The 17,163-nt window shown below is 36.6% G+C and overlaps 2 protein-coding genes across 2 annotated transcripts in view; both read right to left on the bottom strand.

Moving 5' to 3' along the window:
* Positions 1-17,163, bottom strand: part of LOC133336064 (enhancer of split m7 protein) — a 378,459-nt gene that overhangs the window by 189,944 nt on the left and 171,352 nt on the right. The window lies entirely within an intron of this gene.
* Positions 452-15,870, bottom strand: LOC133336066 (neurofibromin). Its single transcript, XM_061544363.1, has 24 exons — positions 15,790-15,870; positions 14,587-14,733; positions 13,987-14,513; positions 13,824-13,929; positions 13,295-13,761; positions 12,913-13,234; positions 12,301-12,853; positions 11,499-11,646; positions 10,950-11,432; positions 10,339-10,890; positions 10,144-10,278; positions 9,414-10,082; positions 9,109-9,335; positions 8,630-9,044; positions 8,314-8,505; positions 7,565-7,826; positions 5,676-7,499; positions 5,347-5,613; positions 5,037-5,282; positions 4,847-4,945; positions 3,380-3,469; positions 1,429-1,631; positions 996-1,351; positions 452-655 (listed from the first exon to the last, which is right to left on the bottom strand). The coding sequence occupies exons 1-24, from the start codon at positions 15,847-15,849 to the stop codon at positions 534-536; spliced, it is 8,472 nt and encodes a 2,823-aa protein (XP_061400347.1). The 5' UTR covers positions 15,850-15,870; the 3' UTR covers positions 452-533.

The raw sequence follows: 17,163 nt of genomic DNA, 5'->3' as shown, positions 1-17,163 counted from the left end.
AAAAAGTATTTACATATAGCATTTAAATTTTACATTCAATATTTCACAGTTTTGGGATTTCAACATGGATCCCATCCTATATCAAAAGTAATAATATTGTGATCCACATAAAAAATATAAATATCTGCATTTCCAACTCATTTTATAAAACAAAAAAACAAAACATATGACTTTTTTCCAAATTAACTAGCTATGTAATTATATATCGATGTTTGTGTGTGTTTTTTTAAACAATAAGCAGTATACCAATTAAATTAATTTAAAAAATGTGAGTAATAACAATTAAATTATTATTATTTTTTTAAATATTTTTTTGTGTTTAGTTTTACAAGTTAGTATTTTTTGTATGTTTGTTCGTTTCCAACTACTCGTGATGGTGGTGGTGATTTTTCAATAAGTCATTATTTGTTAGTTATGTTAGTAATCGTTAAAAGTTAGTGACGATGGTGTGTGTGAATGATCGTTAGTCGTTTGAAATTCTTAACACGGATAAAAATTAGTGGAGCTTGTGTCTCTATCATCCAGATTCTTTGTTAATTGTTATGTGATGGACTTTCGGTGAGACGGTGCTTGGCGCGTGCTTTGCTGTGTGATGCACGGCGGAGAGAGCTTACACTGCCGCCAAATTCATGATCTAATGATTCCGATGAGAAAGCTACAGATACAGAGATTCCGAATGAGAAACGAAAGAAAAAAAGAAAAAGAAAAAAGACATAACAACTTTACAACAATTGCTCAATCGAGAAACAGCAACAACAATACTTGGGTGGGGTGGTACTATTTGCAATGGGATGTTGTGGGAGTGGGTGGGGAGGATTTTTATGGTGGATTTGCTTTGCTTGGAATTTCGTGCTATATACAAATTTATTTTCTACATTTTTCGAATTTCTACAAATGATGGAAAAGTAAGCAAAAACCCAAGCTTTATGCCAAAATAAATAAACCAATTCTAAACAAACTGTTTCGTTAGAGAACAATTCAAATTGAATATTAACCTTTATCCGTTGGTGACCCTAAAGTAAGACTGCTGAGACTGGAACTGAGATTATAGGGTCGCACCAAAGGAACCATGGGCGCTTGTTGTTCATCTCCCGGCAGACATGTCTCCACCATGGCCTCCAGACAATTCACAAACAACTCCGAGGATTCACCCATAACATTGTATTTGGTAAAGGGCCCCGCAAAACGCCACAAACCACCAAAACCACAACTTTGCAGGAAATGCAATTGCTGCTGCGAGGGATCTTCACTGGCCAACATATTTTGGATGATACTTTGTACTGAATTCAAGACAACCTGATCGTGGGATACCGACAGAATGTTGTTGATTTTTTGGTCCAATAATGAGTGGCTGTCAAAAAAGGAGAAGAGATCGAGAAAATTTTGGTATTCTCAAATTAGAGAAAAAATATCGATTAATTCACTTACATGACTGGAAAAACTTTCGGGAATACCACAGATCCCTCGGCAAGATATTGATAGAGAACGCGTGTCTCATTCTCATCTGATGTGTATTTGACCAGTGTTGCCAATACCGTCAATACCAATGCCTGTATTGATAGATCGGGCAAAACTTCTGGATCCAACAGAACATTTGATTCATTTGACACCGAGGTGCGTGAACCACGTTCCTGTTTCAAAGGGAAAAATATACGAGAAAATTAGATTTATGTGAAAAGGGATATGGAAAGGAACCCTAAGAGTGTCTAAGCTACTTAAATTAGAAAAAAGGGATAAGTAATTAATTGTTTTAATTGCATTATTATAAATTGGTTTATAGTAAGCATGATCGATAACTTCGTGCATTAACCAGTTATTATGTGAGGTGTAATATGTGCTACATTAATATAGAAGTATGTGTGTATGTGAGACGGTGCATGGTGCAAAAATAAATGACGTATAAAGTGTTATACCAACGTTGTATGTGTCTTGTGGTTATCATAAATTTATACCCACGTTGTATGTGTCTTGTGGTTATCATAAAAATGTTCACAATTCTGAGATATATAACAAACCCTATTTAAAGGGTACTTCTCAAAACCTATCAAAATGTGGATTTTAAAAATATTAATTTTACAGAAATTTTCCGGTTTAGAATTAAAGATTATAATTTTCAGGGATTATCCGAAGATTGGATTTTTTTAACCCTACGGTCAATAACTAAAAAAGTATACGTAGATCAATAACCGTGGTACATTTGTACCCATCCAAAGATAGCTCTGTAACTCATTAAAATATTGGACTATCGTGAGGTTTTTTGTTTTAAATTAGTCTATACGGATTTTTGTAAAACTTTATATATACATTAAAATAATATATATTTAATCCCATGCTTAAATGATAATCTATCTAAAACAATCATAGTAAATACGTTATAGCTTTCGAATGGGTTAAGCTTTTTTAATTATTTATTGGGATCTTATTTAGGTGTTCCTCAACCCCCTGCAAATTTTTGTGGCCCTAGACAACATAGGGCCATCAGGGCGACTCAAGAATGATTCCTCAAAATTTGATCCAAATATCTCCATTATTAAAAATTTTACAGCATTTTTATTCAAAAAAGGTACAAATGTACCCGGTTATTGACCGTAGGGTTAAAGATTATTTTTCTATTCTTTTGAAAATTATTTTTTAAGCAGCGTGAGATTTTTCAAGGACTTTCCTAAGCCTGGGGTTTTAAATATTTTTTCAAGGTCTATCCGAAATGTGGTATATTTAATATAACTTTTTAAGGTCTGACTGAAACCCTGATTATTTAATTTTTTTCAGGGTCTATTCGAAGTGTGGACTATTTAAAATTATTTTTTCATAGACTATACCAAACCTTCTTTCAATTTGTTATGCCTATCCTTAGCCTGTATTTTAAAAAAGTTGTTTGTTTTTTAAAAAATATTTTTTTCAAGGTCTCTCCGAAGCGTGGATTTTTTAAAAATTATTTTTTCAATAGCCAGGCGTGGATTTTTATTCAGTTTCTATCCGAATCCTGGATCTACTCAAATTAATTTTTTTAAGGGCTATTCGAAGAGTGGATTGATTTGGATTTTTTTTATATTTTTCCAAAGATTGTCTGATTATTATCTATGGCTCAGGTCAGTAACCGAAGACAACCATTTTGTACATATAATAATACTAAAATAAAATTAATATTGAATATTAAAAATTAATATTTGAAGATTTAAAAATTGAGTATTACAATGTTAATATTCCCATGTACCCATTTTAAGTGTTTGAAAATTGTTATCTTAAAATCTAATGTGCATGGTTTGCAATAATAAAAACCAGAATAAAGTTCAACTGATAACAAGTGTATTGAGAAGAGAGTATAAAAAATATAAAAGAGGAAATAAATATAAAAACAAAAAATGTTTATTTTTTATACCTGACGTTCTTCGATTCCATTCGCATTATTTGGATCTTTGGTGGTGGGTACCGAAAATGAGCGCTGAGTTTTGAATAAAACTCTCGCATTCTTCAGTCACAACGTATTTGAACATAATTTTCAAAACATATTTTTTTCATTTCGCAGAACACAAATTAAAACCCAATGAGAGGAGTTGACAGAGGAGTAGAATGTTTTTTTAAGAGCATGCAATTAAAAATAAAATATAAAAAATTAAATTTAGAAAATTATTTCAAAAAAAGATTTGAGGGCACAATGACATGGTAGAGGTGTGATATTTAGGTGGCAGTGGTGGTGAAGACATGGAGAGAAAAACAGAATTAAATGCATTTTATTTATTTTGTTTGGTTTTTTTAATTCATGATCAATCAAATAAAATTATGTAAACACCAATTAGAGCAGGCATTATATACAAATATATTGTAAGGGGGTGGTTGGTTAATGATTGATTAAAGTATGAATTGAAAAATAATAATTATTTCCAAAAAAAGAAAGAAATGGAAATTACTTTAATTATTAGAGAGAGTATTATTACTTTCAAAAAACAGAAAAAGTTGTTTGAAAATTAAGTGGAAAAGGAAACTTGTAAATAAGCCACAATAGAATATACATATGAATTTTGAATATAGATATTGATGAGATTTTGTAAAATTATGAAGTGATTCAAGGACCAGTTTTATTAAATTGACTATTTTGGATTTTGTTATTTTTCAAATATTATTTTTCAAGGCCTGCAATGCTAAGATCTTGGAGTTTTAAATATTACTAGTCCTGCCAATGTTATCAGAAATAAAATATTAGAAACGAGAGTTTGGAAAATTTTATTTTCCAAGGACTAACTACTAACTAGAAACTAGGATTTAGTTTTCAGGACTATCAGAGATAGAAGCGAGGTTATAGTTTTCAAGGACTGTCGGAGCTGAAAATATTGATTTTTCAAGGACGGTTAGAGTTAGGTTAGGTTGAAAAGAGGGGTGGATGACCACCACTTGTCCAACAGCGGTAGGACATACACATAAGCCAGTTGATGCCTGTTGTGCGCTCTAGATAGATGGATTTTTTCAACTATTTTATTGAAGCTAAATCGGAGCTAAATTTGTAGAATTAAAAATTATATACTGTTGATTGATCGGAGAAATAAGTGTGGATTTTTAAAGACTTACACCCATCCGAAAAATAGCCAATATTATTAAAGACTATTTTGAAGGTCGGTGCTGTTAGGGTGGTTATAAAACTGGTCCCTTTGATTCTTTATCTTCATAATTTGTCATTAATTCCACTCAAATCATACGGAAGTTATATAAAAGAGAACAAAAACACTCAAATATATGTCACAATAGTATATTATTAACTTCAAAGAAGCCAAGAGGTTATATATTTTATAATAATGGTATATATTCGGTATATTATATGTGTTAAAATATATACCCCTTTATAAAATCTTACCGGTGGTGCAGGTACTTTATGATGGCGGGCAAAATTCAATGCCGATTGATCTAGGATATCCCATGATTTTTGACGTCTCGATAAAGCCATGCTGCTGCCCTGCTAAAAAAATATGTACAATATTTAAACAATTCTTTGAATTAGATCTCAGAACTTTTTTTCTTACATTTTGTGTGCCATTTGTGTTTGCGGTTTGTTCGCCAGAAGCCGTACCATTTTCTGTGGGCATTTCGGCTGGCCAACGTGGCAAAGCATGTTTGACATGACATCTTGAACGAACCTCCTCGGAGACGGCAACCAAGGCGGTTAAATATGCCACACTGTCGGGTGTCACCTCGAATTTATCACGTCTACAGGGTTTGGCAATGATGCCCAAAAGCATAGTTAAAATGCGTGAAGTCCGCGAAACTGTTGTCGGAGTGGGATGACGGAAACCCTAAAAAGAAAATGTAATATTAAGTTTAATTATCTCCCTTACAAGTTATGTTGAAATTGTGTACCTTTATCAAATGTCCAGCTAAAGCAAAATGGAAATTACTACGGAACGATAGACCGACAGCATGATCCAATTGTTTAAAATGCCATTCCAGTTTTTCTCGTGTACTCATCATTACCTCGGCTATATTGGCATTATCAAAACATCCCTGGGACTTAAGGGTGTGTAGATTTTGTTCCAACAAAGCCAAACCGGCACCATACAAATTACCCTCATCCAGTTGTAGAACAGAAATGGCAACCCAAAAAAGATTTCGGTGAATTGGAGATTCCTAAAAGAAAAAAAACATTTATTTCCAACCATCATTGCTCCTCAAAGTGTATTACTACTTACCGGTCTTAGCAACGGTTGGATACGTGTCAAACACATAACAATAGCCTCAATTAGGGTAATATCTGTAAACGACTCCACAGCCTTTACTAGTATCCTTAGCAACTGTTTCACCTCCTGATCTGTTACACTTTTACTAATACAACCAAAAACAATCAAGGCCCTTGGTTGCAGAGCCGGATTGTAACAGAATGCGAAGCTACGAGCCAATGAATTCCACGTCTGCAACCATTGACAATCGGGTACATCTCGCATGCACGACTCCATTATTTCAAGCAAAGCATCTGTGATGACTTCTAAGGACGGTAATGAAAGCCGTTCGCGATCGGGTGGCAAATTCTGTGACACCCGCTCATTTCCCAACCACTTATCGGGAGGATGACGACAACTTGAACGGAATGCTGTGACAGCAGCCGATTTCACCTTGCTAATACCGAACAGCAAATAGAATTTCGGTAGCGAGAATTCATCCAGAGATAGGCGTAACACCCGCTGGGCCTCTTCCGAGAAAATCGGCTTGGTACAGGTACACAATGAATGTATTATATTTATAACTAAACCATGAGTTGAAGCCCGCATAGACAGCGAACCGGAGCAGACTAGAAAAGTAATCGTGTGGAAAAGATAGGGCAAATGGGTGGCCACATCGAGACAATTGTTAAACGAAAGCATAAGTAAGTAGCGTCCCAATATGGCAATATCATCCCACATCATATGATGTTCCAGGTACTGAGCAGGATTTGTACAGGTTTTGTCCATCACACGGCACATGCGTGTTATCACCTTCTTCGAAACTAATTGGACATTGGCTGAGGCCAAGGCCACAGCAGTATCGGCCATTATTTCCACTTGTGGCGATCCCAGACCATAGAATATGGACTTGTGCAAGAAGTTATCCAACACCATATCTATCAATTCGGGTATTTGTCCAATGGAACCCCATATCTTCGCCTGCACCGATGGATACATTTCCTTTTGTTCAATGGTCAGACAAATGAGTTTATCCAGAATTTGTGAGACTTTCACCTTTTTGGCATCATCATTGGATTTACAGAACTTCACCAGATTCTTCAGCCATGGCGTCATGTATTCCAAACATAAATGCTTCAATTCGATGGTACTGCGTTGGAAGCCCTGTATACATTCTTCGAGAAATTCCAAAGTCAAATGGGGTTCATTGGTGGCCAGTTTCTCACTGACGGACTTGATGAAAATGGTGTTGTTGGAGGGAATGCAGAGACCCTGGGTTTCCAACAACTGTCCCTCAATTTTCAAATCAAAAGTTCCTGTCAATGCGCACAGCAAATTATAGGCAGCCGTACGCAAATTGGGATCTGCTGAACCCAAATTAAGTAATGCCATATTAAGCAGCGTTCCCGGTACATCCTTGGGTCGTATTTTCTGATGAACGGTAACCGAATCGGGTTGACTCAGCTCCCAGCGATTACGTATGTGTATAATGGCCTGGACAATATTATCGCAATCGTTGTGTATGAAACTTAATTGACCACTTTCATTGGCAATGGACAGGGTAAATTGGTTATCATCCACCAGACACACTTCTTCAATTTCCGAAGCATAGTAGACATCATTAAGCAGAACGGAATGGGCCAATACCTTGGTCTTTTCGGCGGAGGTGATTTGCAAGGCGGTAGGACCAACTTTTATCGCCACCTTGGTATCTTTGTGACTCAACTTCAAAGCATTGCTAAAGACCTTGAGATCTTCATCCAATGACAAAGTGGCTCCGGGCAATTTTTGTTGATCTGGATCAATGTAGTCATTCAATTTATTCGGCGAATCCAAAAACATTAATTTGCGATTGCCCTGAAAAGGAGAAAAAAAGGCACAATTAGTATGAGACGTTATTTCATTAAGATGCTGGAACATACCTTCAATGGTGCCAATATCCGATCATGAAATTTGGTATATTCCCTTACCCATGAATTACAATTGTAAATATACACGGCATGCACATTTTCATAGGCCACCGCCGGCAATACATAAAACCATTTTTGCAAAAACTCGGTACGGAACCGATTGTCAGAGTTAACATGGGTAAAATCTATCACCACTTCAAATGTGGAATGACAAAATGGTTTCAAGGTGAGGATGACATGATAAATCAACAGATCACCATTTGTTTCACCAATCCTGGAAGAGGGCAGGATAAGATAAAAAAATAAAAACAGAATTCTGTTCGGGAATTTTATATAGGAAATAATAGGGCATTGGGTTGGTTATTGGAAGGACTCTGAGTACGCGACACTCCTGTTACGATTTTATTTTGTAAAAAAATTAGAGGACCACAGGCTTCGATTTTTTGTTATAGAAGAAAATCATGGAACCTCAGTGTCGAACTTTTTTTCTATAGAAAAAAATCAAGGAACCTCAGTTCCGAACTTTTTTCCTATAGAAAAAAATCAGGGAACCTCAGTTTCCTATAGAAAAAAATCAAGGAACCTCAGTTCCGAACTTTTTTCCTATAGAAAAAAATCAACGATCCTCAGTTCCGAACTTTTTTCTATATGAAGAAATCGATGATCCTCAGTTCTGAACTTTTTTTCTTTAGAAATAAGTCAACGGTTCCAATTTCTATATATAAAAAATTATAACAGTTTTTTAGGTGTTGCGAACTCACTTATATCTCCTGGCTATGTAATAGAAAACAGGATAACCCGATTTACTGGTACCAGCCTGATAAAAAATGTTCATAGCCTTCAAGGCCTTGAATTCATCCTTTTCATGCATTTGATGTTTCACCATGATTTCTTCAAAATTGGTAGATGACATGTCAATTGAGCTCCAGCGGGGATACGAAGAGAACATCATGCTGTGAAGAATAAATACAAATTAAATTAACCTCTCCCGAAGGCTATATTTCAAAAGCTATATCTCAAATATTAGGTTCGGAAAATTATAAACAAATGCCCTTTGTAAAAAGTTGAACTACTTACTGCGAATCAACTGGCTTGTGTTCTGGTGGTCCCAAATAGGCCAACAGTGTGGCCATTTTATCAAAAGGTCTACGTCCCACCGCCTTGTGATCTCGACTACTTGATAAGTAGTCACCTATTTTTTCTTGATGCGTCCATAACAGACGATGTAATGCCAATACATTGGCATCCGATATAAAACTCATACTATGCGAGGTTTGATCCACCGTTTCACAATCGGAGGCAATTTGTATAAAGAAGCGACGTCCGGCCTCGAAGTGTTCACGCAAGAAGTCATTAAAACACAACATATGTTGTTCCTTGGAGAATTCCACATGATTGGCGATATTTTGCAGAATCTTGGACATTAACATGAGGCCACGTTTCACGGTACTTGGGACCTGTTTTCCAACAATACCCAGTTCTTGGGGAGAAACTAAAGAAATGAATGTAAAGAGGTTAGTAAATAAGGGGAGGAAAATTATTCTGGTTGCTCTTACCAATAGCGGGATTTATAAATCTCAGGAAAATTACAGTACCCACAGCTCCAATATTATTCTGCAGTAAATTCGGGAACCGTTTACTTAGAACCTGATATAGACAATGGCACATTGACCTCAGCTGGGGAGGAAAACGATCAGCTGAATTTGTAATGGCATCGAAGACCCTTTTGGTAAGGGCAATTAGATTGCGGCGATTCACATCTAAATCATCTCCAGGATCAAGTCTGTTTTTTTTTTAATGAAGGAAATTAATTAGGAAGTCAGTAAAATTGTTTATAAAGTCTAATAGAAAAATTCCTCACCTTGCTGGATCAACTTCAAACGAGGTAGTGGGATTATCCAGAAGTGGCCGTATCAACGGCTCCAACAGCAGTTGTAAATAGGCCGAACCATAGATTTTAAAACAAAATGCCATTATTTTACTACCCAAGGAGTTGCCACGGAATAGGGTCTGCATGCAGTCCGATACCTCCACCTCACGATAAAACATATTCCAGAGGAGAGGAGAAAGTAAATGCTTAGCATCAAATAGGGTTACCAGCACCCTTGCCAATTCATCCATTTGAGATGTTGTCACAACATTAGCCAAGGCCATGGCTATGGGCAGCTCACCCTTATCACTAATCATCGTAACCAACTGCACCAATTGTTCAAAACGATCTGCCAAGACGGTCTCAGCCAAGGTATCAAATTCTGTACCCTGCTGTAAAATTTGTGTTAGAACTTCCATGAAAGCGGCTCGAGTTTGTAAATCAGGATTATAGCCCAGATCAATGGAGTGCATAAGGCCTGAATCGATATTTGCTCCCAACAAGTTCGACATGGCCTGAATGGTGGCATTACGTAAAGCCGTTAGCTTGCCAGCAGCTAAACGGGGGCGAGGTGGTAATAGTGGGGGATTATTAAGTTCCTTTTCAGCCTCGGAACTGTCGATGCAGTCGTTAAGGAGATTCATAAATAAAGTAAAATATCTGCAAGAAATTAAAATCGATATTACTGGGATCAAAATTAATATCTCTATAGGGTACTTACTTGAGAAACAATGCACTTTTGGCATCCATCAAATCGCCACGATCCGACTCCTCAGGTTGTAAGGGCAAACCTCTAAGCAAAGCCGCCACAGCTTCCATGCAGGCTTGATCCAGGTCACGGAAAATCAAGGAGGTGCTAAAAAGATCAGAAATATTTAATTCTGAAATATCATTTCCAAGCAAATCCCCTCCTTACTTGGTTATCATTGAAGGATCTGTAGAGCTAGGCGGTGCAATTTGATGCGATGTACCCATAACCCAATCCGAAAGATATTCCACCAATTTATTACGAAATTTCATTTCCTGTCTAAATGCCAAATCGTCGCGTCGCTTCATCATAACCTCAACCAATTGGCATAGTTTGGTTTTAATGCGTATCGCATACACGGTCATATCGAGGTGGCGTACATAACGCACAATACCCAACATCATACCTTCTATACTGGTTACACCCAAATTTTCCGATGTTGATGGTTGTTCATTATTGGGATCTTTACTGGGCTTGGGATCCAAAATCGATTTCATAATATAAATGATGTGTTCGATAAATTGGGTATTGATATCGGTCACATTAACCTGACCATGTTGATCAAAAAATTTCTCAACAATTGAACGAATTTGATCAAACAATATGGGATAGAGATAGGTGGACATTTCTTCGCCAACCAGTTCCTTGACATTCTTTTGAATATTCAAACCGATTTTTTCATTGCTGCAGACCAATAATCTCAGCAATTGGCCAATGAATCTGGAGGGAGAAAAATTATTAGAATGAGGTGATAAAAATTATCTTCTCCTCCAACTTACTGTGTTACCGGACAATACTGAACTTCTTGTTGCGGTCCTTGTGGCACACCAGCCAAAGATATGCAATTTGGATTCAGCGAACCCCTACCCGAACTCGATGAACTCGATAGGGAATGCAATGAATTTTGTGCCAACGAACTTATCGAACCTCCCTGTTGTATATGAACCTGAGGTGGAATATTCTGTGGAAATGACCCGAAACTTTGTGAATAGGGATGAAAGGGTGCCTGATGGGCGAGCGATTGCTGCGAGGCTTGTGCCGCCACAACTTGTTGACGACGTTTTATTAAGCACACACCACCCAATGCCAATAGGAACCATGTCATATTTGCCCATTCGGTGATTTGTTCTTCTATATCATGTTCAGAACTTTGGTGGCTGGCACGACGTTTTCCAACACCACGATGAAATAGTTCAGCTTGGCCATCTTCGGTTTTACACTTGGGATAGGTTTGTAACATTTTACTCATGATTTCCCAATTTCTAGGGGGAGAAAGAGGATACATAGAAAGAAATTAATAAAGAGTATACAGATTTGTTAAACGTTACCTAAAAGTTTCCTCCCAAGCGGGCTGTACACCATGGACACAGTGCTCAATCTTCCTTAGAAGCTGCATGATCCTCTTCTGCAAGTGTAGGCGATTCAGGACGTTACCATGACTGTTGTCATAGAAACAAATCCGAGAGTCCGTGGCGGCTGAAAGAAGGAAGAATAACAATCGGGTTCATTAAGAATAGAAGTCTGTCTATAGTAGACTTTGAAGAGCTTCAGAGACCTTCTGCCAATAGAAGAACTTTAGAAGGTTTTCTGTCCATAATAGAGCTATGGATGAGCTTCAGAAGATATTCTGTCTATGGAAGAGCATCAGAGGTCTTATGTCTATAAAAGAGCTTCAGAAGGATATCTGAAAAGACCTTCAGAAGGGTCTTAAGATCTATAGAAGATCTTAAGAAGGTCTTTGTCCATTAATAAGATTCAGGTCTTCTGTCTATAGAAGAGCTTTAGAAGGGTTTTCTATCTATAGAAGAGCTTCTGTATATAAAATAACTTCAGAAGGTCTTCTGTCTATAGACGAACTTCAAAAGGTCTTCTGTCTATAGAAGAGCATCAAAAGATATTCTCTCTATAGAAGACCTTCAAAAGGTCTTCTGTATAGAGAAGAGGTTTAGAAGATCGTCTGTCTGTGGAAGAACATTACATTTTTTGTCTATAGAAGAACATCAGAGTGTCTTACGTCTTCTTCAGAACATCTTCTGTCTATAGAAGAGCTTCAGAAGGTCTCCTTACTTTAAGTGCCACAGACTATTTCGTATCATTTAATTCATCATCAAATCTTATTTCCTTCCTTACCAGATGACAATTGTGCCAGCTCCTGATAGATCATATAATTCGGAACCAGCATGGAAACCGTCAACTCATCCGATCCGCAGCATATTTCTGCCTCTTCACACAGCAAACCAAAACAAGACAGCGAAGTCAGCACTGCATCCAGATCCACTGACCAGAGATACATAAAAAATACCACCTCCAATTTGATATGGGCCTGTTTACATATCGCTATTTGGCTACCGACATGGGCATAATCCTTATGCCTTTGTAAGAAGGTATTACGACAAATTAAAATCTCACGTAGCCATTTGAGGACATCGGTATAATTGGCTATTTGATGTTGTATTAATTTCTGGGATATTGAAAACAACACCTGGGAACTAACATCCCAAAATGTATTAATAGGTGCTTCGGGATTCCAAACTTCGATTTTTTCGGGAGCATGTAAGGCCAACAGGGCCTCCATGGCCTCTTGGGCCACATCTGGCATGGACGGTTGATGAACCAAACTAACAAGACCATTAATGAGTTCAAGGGTTGAACTTTGTACTTCATGTGCTACTTTGCCCTGGGTCTAGAAGAAGATGGGGAAATAATTAGTTCGAATGTGAAAATATCGGATTGTGGACTTACATTTAACAATAAGGTGGGATCGGCATGTATTAAACGTACTAACAACAACAATAACATTTTATGGGCTGGGCCCTCTTCAGATTTGGCCAAACCCTTTTGGGTGTCTTTGGTTTTCAAAGTCAAAGAGGTAATCATTCTCAATGGGGTATGGGCTATATAACCCTGGGTGGCTTTATTTAAGGTGTCGGTAAATAATGCTCTCATTTCTGCGGAACGATAATGGACCACATCCGTTTGGGGCCACCATGGTAAGCGTGGTTGATTTACCACACGAAAAGGATTCTTGTTTTGTAATCTAAAATCAACATAGATGTGGGCCAACCTGCAAAAAAAAAATCAGGTATTAATTAGGATTGGTAATAATGATTTGAATCCGCCTTACCTTAACAACGAACAAACAATAACAAAGTGATAGGCCTGTGGTGAATTTAAATTCAAACAGACCTTAAGGGCCTCGATGTTATGGGGATTTATGCGAAAACAGGAAACCCAACAATCAATCATTAACTCAATGTCGGCAAAATTATAACCCTGCCCGCGAGAGAAGGGCTTAACGGGATTAAAAAGTAAAGCTTTAATGTCGTTGATAATGTATTGCACCAATTTGAAAATGACGTTGTTTGAATCGTTGATATTCACATATGTGGCAGCTTTACACAATTTTACACAGGCTATGGCCGCAGATTCGGTTACCAATTTAGAGGGTGAATGTGGCCCCAGGCCACGTTTGACACTTTCAATAAATTGTTTGGCCGAGAAATCTTTGTCACGCGATTGGGCCTTGGAGGCCATTTTGTCTTTTTCCTTTTCGCATTGCTGCAATTCATTGACGGTGGCTTCCAGACAGGCCTAGAACATAGGTAACATGATTTTATTAAAAAATATAGTGGACTCATAATATAACTACTTACCGGATTTAAGATGAGGAGCAACATTTGCAAGGGCCAAACTGTGGTTTTACTCTTTTTATTTTCTGCCTTATAGGCCTCAACAAAATCCAGTAATGGTTCCCAGCAACTGAAAAAAAAAAACAAATCAATAAAAAATTCCAACCCCTGGGGGCTTCCCACTCACGTTGATATATCCCGATTCATGCCCCTCTGTAAATCCTGAAATTCCTGTGGATGATATTCTATCCAATTCCATATGGCCTTCTCAATAGAATTTAACAAAATCAACGGTGGCGCCCGCTTTGATCGAAATTTCGTTATAGTCTCCTGCAGCAATTTCGTCAACTTCGTCATATCCATATCAATGTGTTGAATTAATTCAATATCTGAATAATCAGGATTTTCATCAGAGCATGCAGCCAACTCCTGTATACGAGCCGATATACGATTAAATACAGCTGAGAAATGATTTTGCGATAGGGCAAATAAAACTTTGGAAGCTAAAATTTTCAACTGGGCGGCATTCGGATTACTATCACTTTGGACATCGATAAATTGGGTAATTTCACGCAATAACAATTTTACATTCATAGCCTCTTCGAAACGGGCTGTATCCTTCGTCTGATTCGTTAGACATCTTTCGAGGGTAGTTAGGATAATAATAAGAGATTCAAAATAACAACGATCGGTTTCATGGCGATTTTGCATGGCCTGTAAAAAGCGAAGGGAGGAAAGATGATATTAGTGTGGGAGGGTTTTCAGATAGAGATTTTGGTCTACTTACGGCTTCATTAACTCGTTGTAACATTTTCGTTAGCCCCGATATCACCAGGGAGAAGCGATACCGTGATATGTGAATTAAACAATTCACAAGCTGGTCCTGGCTCATACGAGCCTGTGTACCATGTGGACCATTTGTTTTGTTGGGAAGCTAAAAACATAAAAATTATTTTAATAATGCAAATTTATTAGCTTTTTTGAAAGTGATTCTTAAGAATATTTAATTAATAAAGGTGTATCATATCGATGATTTTTAAAAGAGATATCCGAGCGTGGAATTTTAAAACAATTTTTAAGGAATGTTTTTCGTTGTTTTTGCAGAATATTTTTCCAAGGGGGTATATTTTTTAAGAGTTGCCAGAATGTAGAATTTTTAAAGAATAAATTTAAAGTAAAATCAAGGGCTAAACGAAAGCTGTATTCGAGGATTTTGAACGAATTCGTGGGGAATATCAGATTTATAAGAACCAATTTTGAATAAATATTATTGAGGGTTATCACATATAGAAGGGGGATTTTTATATTGGATTTTTTTTTTTTAATTTTATTTTATTTTTTTGAAAGTCATTGACCTGGATATTTAAAGAATATTTTCTCAGGGACTATACATTTTTTAAACTAGTGGTTTTTTTAGAAATATTTCTTATTTTTTAATAACAATCAACAGTTTTACACCAGCTGACTTGGTCTTCATTTCCAAAACCAAAACAACAAAATTCCCTTTAACCTGTTACAGCTGCCATTGTTGTTGTTGTTATTCCCCTATATTCAATCAGAGCGCAACAACTTTGTTTACAAACAAAAAAAAACGCGGCAGAGCAAAAGAATCGCGAGAGAGCGAGAAATAGCACCACACCACTCACACCACCAACAACAACAAAAATTTCCCAAAACACACGTGAATTTTCATTCATAAATTCTGGGATATTTCATTCATGAAATTCCCGCACTCAACAAACGTAAACAAATAATTTCCCAAAACAATAAACATTTGGATTGTGCATTTCACTCGCACACACACGCCATCACTTTCACACACAAAATACACTTTTTTCTCAATCGATTTGAGGGACGAGAAGAAGAGCTGTCATCATTTTTTCTGCTTTTTGCGTTCTTCAACTTGCTATACCAAAAAAAACTGATTTTTTGGGAGGATCCAAGAAGCAGCATTGCTGGCTGGTTGGTGCAAATATGCTGTCCAAATTACCTGATCTTCGAAACGGGCCAATAATGAATTGGCCCATTCTCCGGGTTTTTGTGTGGCCATTTTTTAGATTTATTTTTTTATTTTTGGTTTTGTGGTTTCTATAACATTTTCTATTTTTTTATATTTCAATAACGCGATTATTCACATTTAAATGATTCAACAAACAAACAATTATTACGAGTTCTCCAAAAAATAGAATATTATGAATATTAATCAACGGATGTATATATAAAGCAGATTTTTTCTTTTGCCTTCAGCAGCACCACCAATGATGCGTTTTTTCTAAAGGATTTTTTTTAGAGGTTTTCCACTAATTTTCACATTCACTTCCACTTTGCCCGTGTGCCCTGTCGAGAGCACATTTAGATTTCAGCAATTTCGTTTTGCAATTTGTACAATTTCCAATAAAATTTTAATAATTTTTCTGCAGTTGTGGTTTTTTCTATTCGAGTTGAGGAAAATGTGTGTGTATGCCTTTGCTTCTTCGTTTTTTGTTGTTGGTATCGATGACAGCTGTGCTGTGTTTGTGGACGAGGAGAGTAGTGCGAATGGTGAGCGGGCGAAATGAACTGCAGCTAACTTCGGGTCGAATGCAATCAGCTGTTCGCGGCAGTAACGTGGTGAATTTTGGAAATTTGAGGGGGAATATAGAAAGAGGGATTTTTTAAATAATTAATGTGAAGGAATTCGCTTTATTAGTACCTGAAAAAATATTTATTTACAAAAAATATTCTTTACAATCCAAGCATTTAGCTGTGGTATCCCTTGATGGAAATATTATTTGCAGACCCAAGCCTTTAGCACTGATATTCCTAAATAAAATATTTTTTAAAATCCATGCACGAATAGTCCTTAAAAAATATTTCACGTCCTAGATACAAGTTTACGGACTGTCCTTGAAAAATATGATTTAAAATATAAGATGTTCTGACGCGAATGGCTCTGATTGTCTTTGATTTTTTCCTTTCACTGCTCTTATGTTCCTTGAACAATATTTTTAAAATATTTTATAAAATAAGAGCCAAGGTATGCTCTTATATATTTTATAGATCTAATAGTCTACGAAATATTTGGTTGAAAGTACACACTAATGCCTCAAATAGTCCTTGTTTTTTTTAATTCACGATTGTGTCACCTCCGAAAAATACCCTTTTTGATGGCAGCGATAGACCTTGAAAAATACTTGTTAAAAGTCTACGCTTATGGGTCTGATAGATCTTGAACAAATATTCTTTAAAAATCCAAAAATATTCTTAAAAAAATCCAGTCTTAAGGATCTGATACTTGAAAAATATTCTTTAAAAATCCAAAAATATTCTTAAAACCAGTGAGCGGAGCAGTATAGTCGACGGGGCCGACCATACGATACCCTAC

This window comes from Musca vetustissima, unplaced genomic scaffold, assembly GCF_032173495.1.
Source record: "Musca vetustissima isolate MV318-11 ecotype Yass unplaced genomic scaffold, APGP_CSIRO_Mvet_v1 utg744, whole genome shotgun sequence".
Taxonomy (NCBI): Eukaryota; Metazoa; Arthropoda; class Insecta; order Diptera; family Muscidae; genus Musca; species Musca vetustissima.
Note: the sequence above shows the minus strand (reverse complement) of the source record. Positions and strands in the feature narration are given on the sequence as shown.

Coding starts and splice junctions, on each gene's coding strand:
- LOC133336066 (XM_061544363.1), bottom strand. CDS start 15,849: ATGGCCACACAAAAACCCGGAGAATGGGCCAATTCATTATTGGCCCGT. Junction 7,827..8,313: donor TACATAGCCAGGAGATATAA/GTGAGTTCGCAA, acceptor GCCCTCTTCCAG/GATTGGTGAAACAAATGGTG. Junction 3,470..4,846: donor ATAAAGTACCTGCACCACCG/GTAAGATTTTAT, acceptor TTGTGACTGAAG/AATGCGAGAGTTTTATTCAA.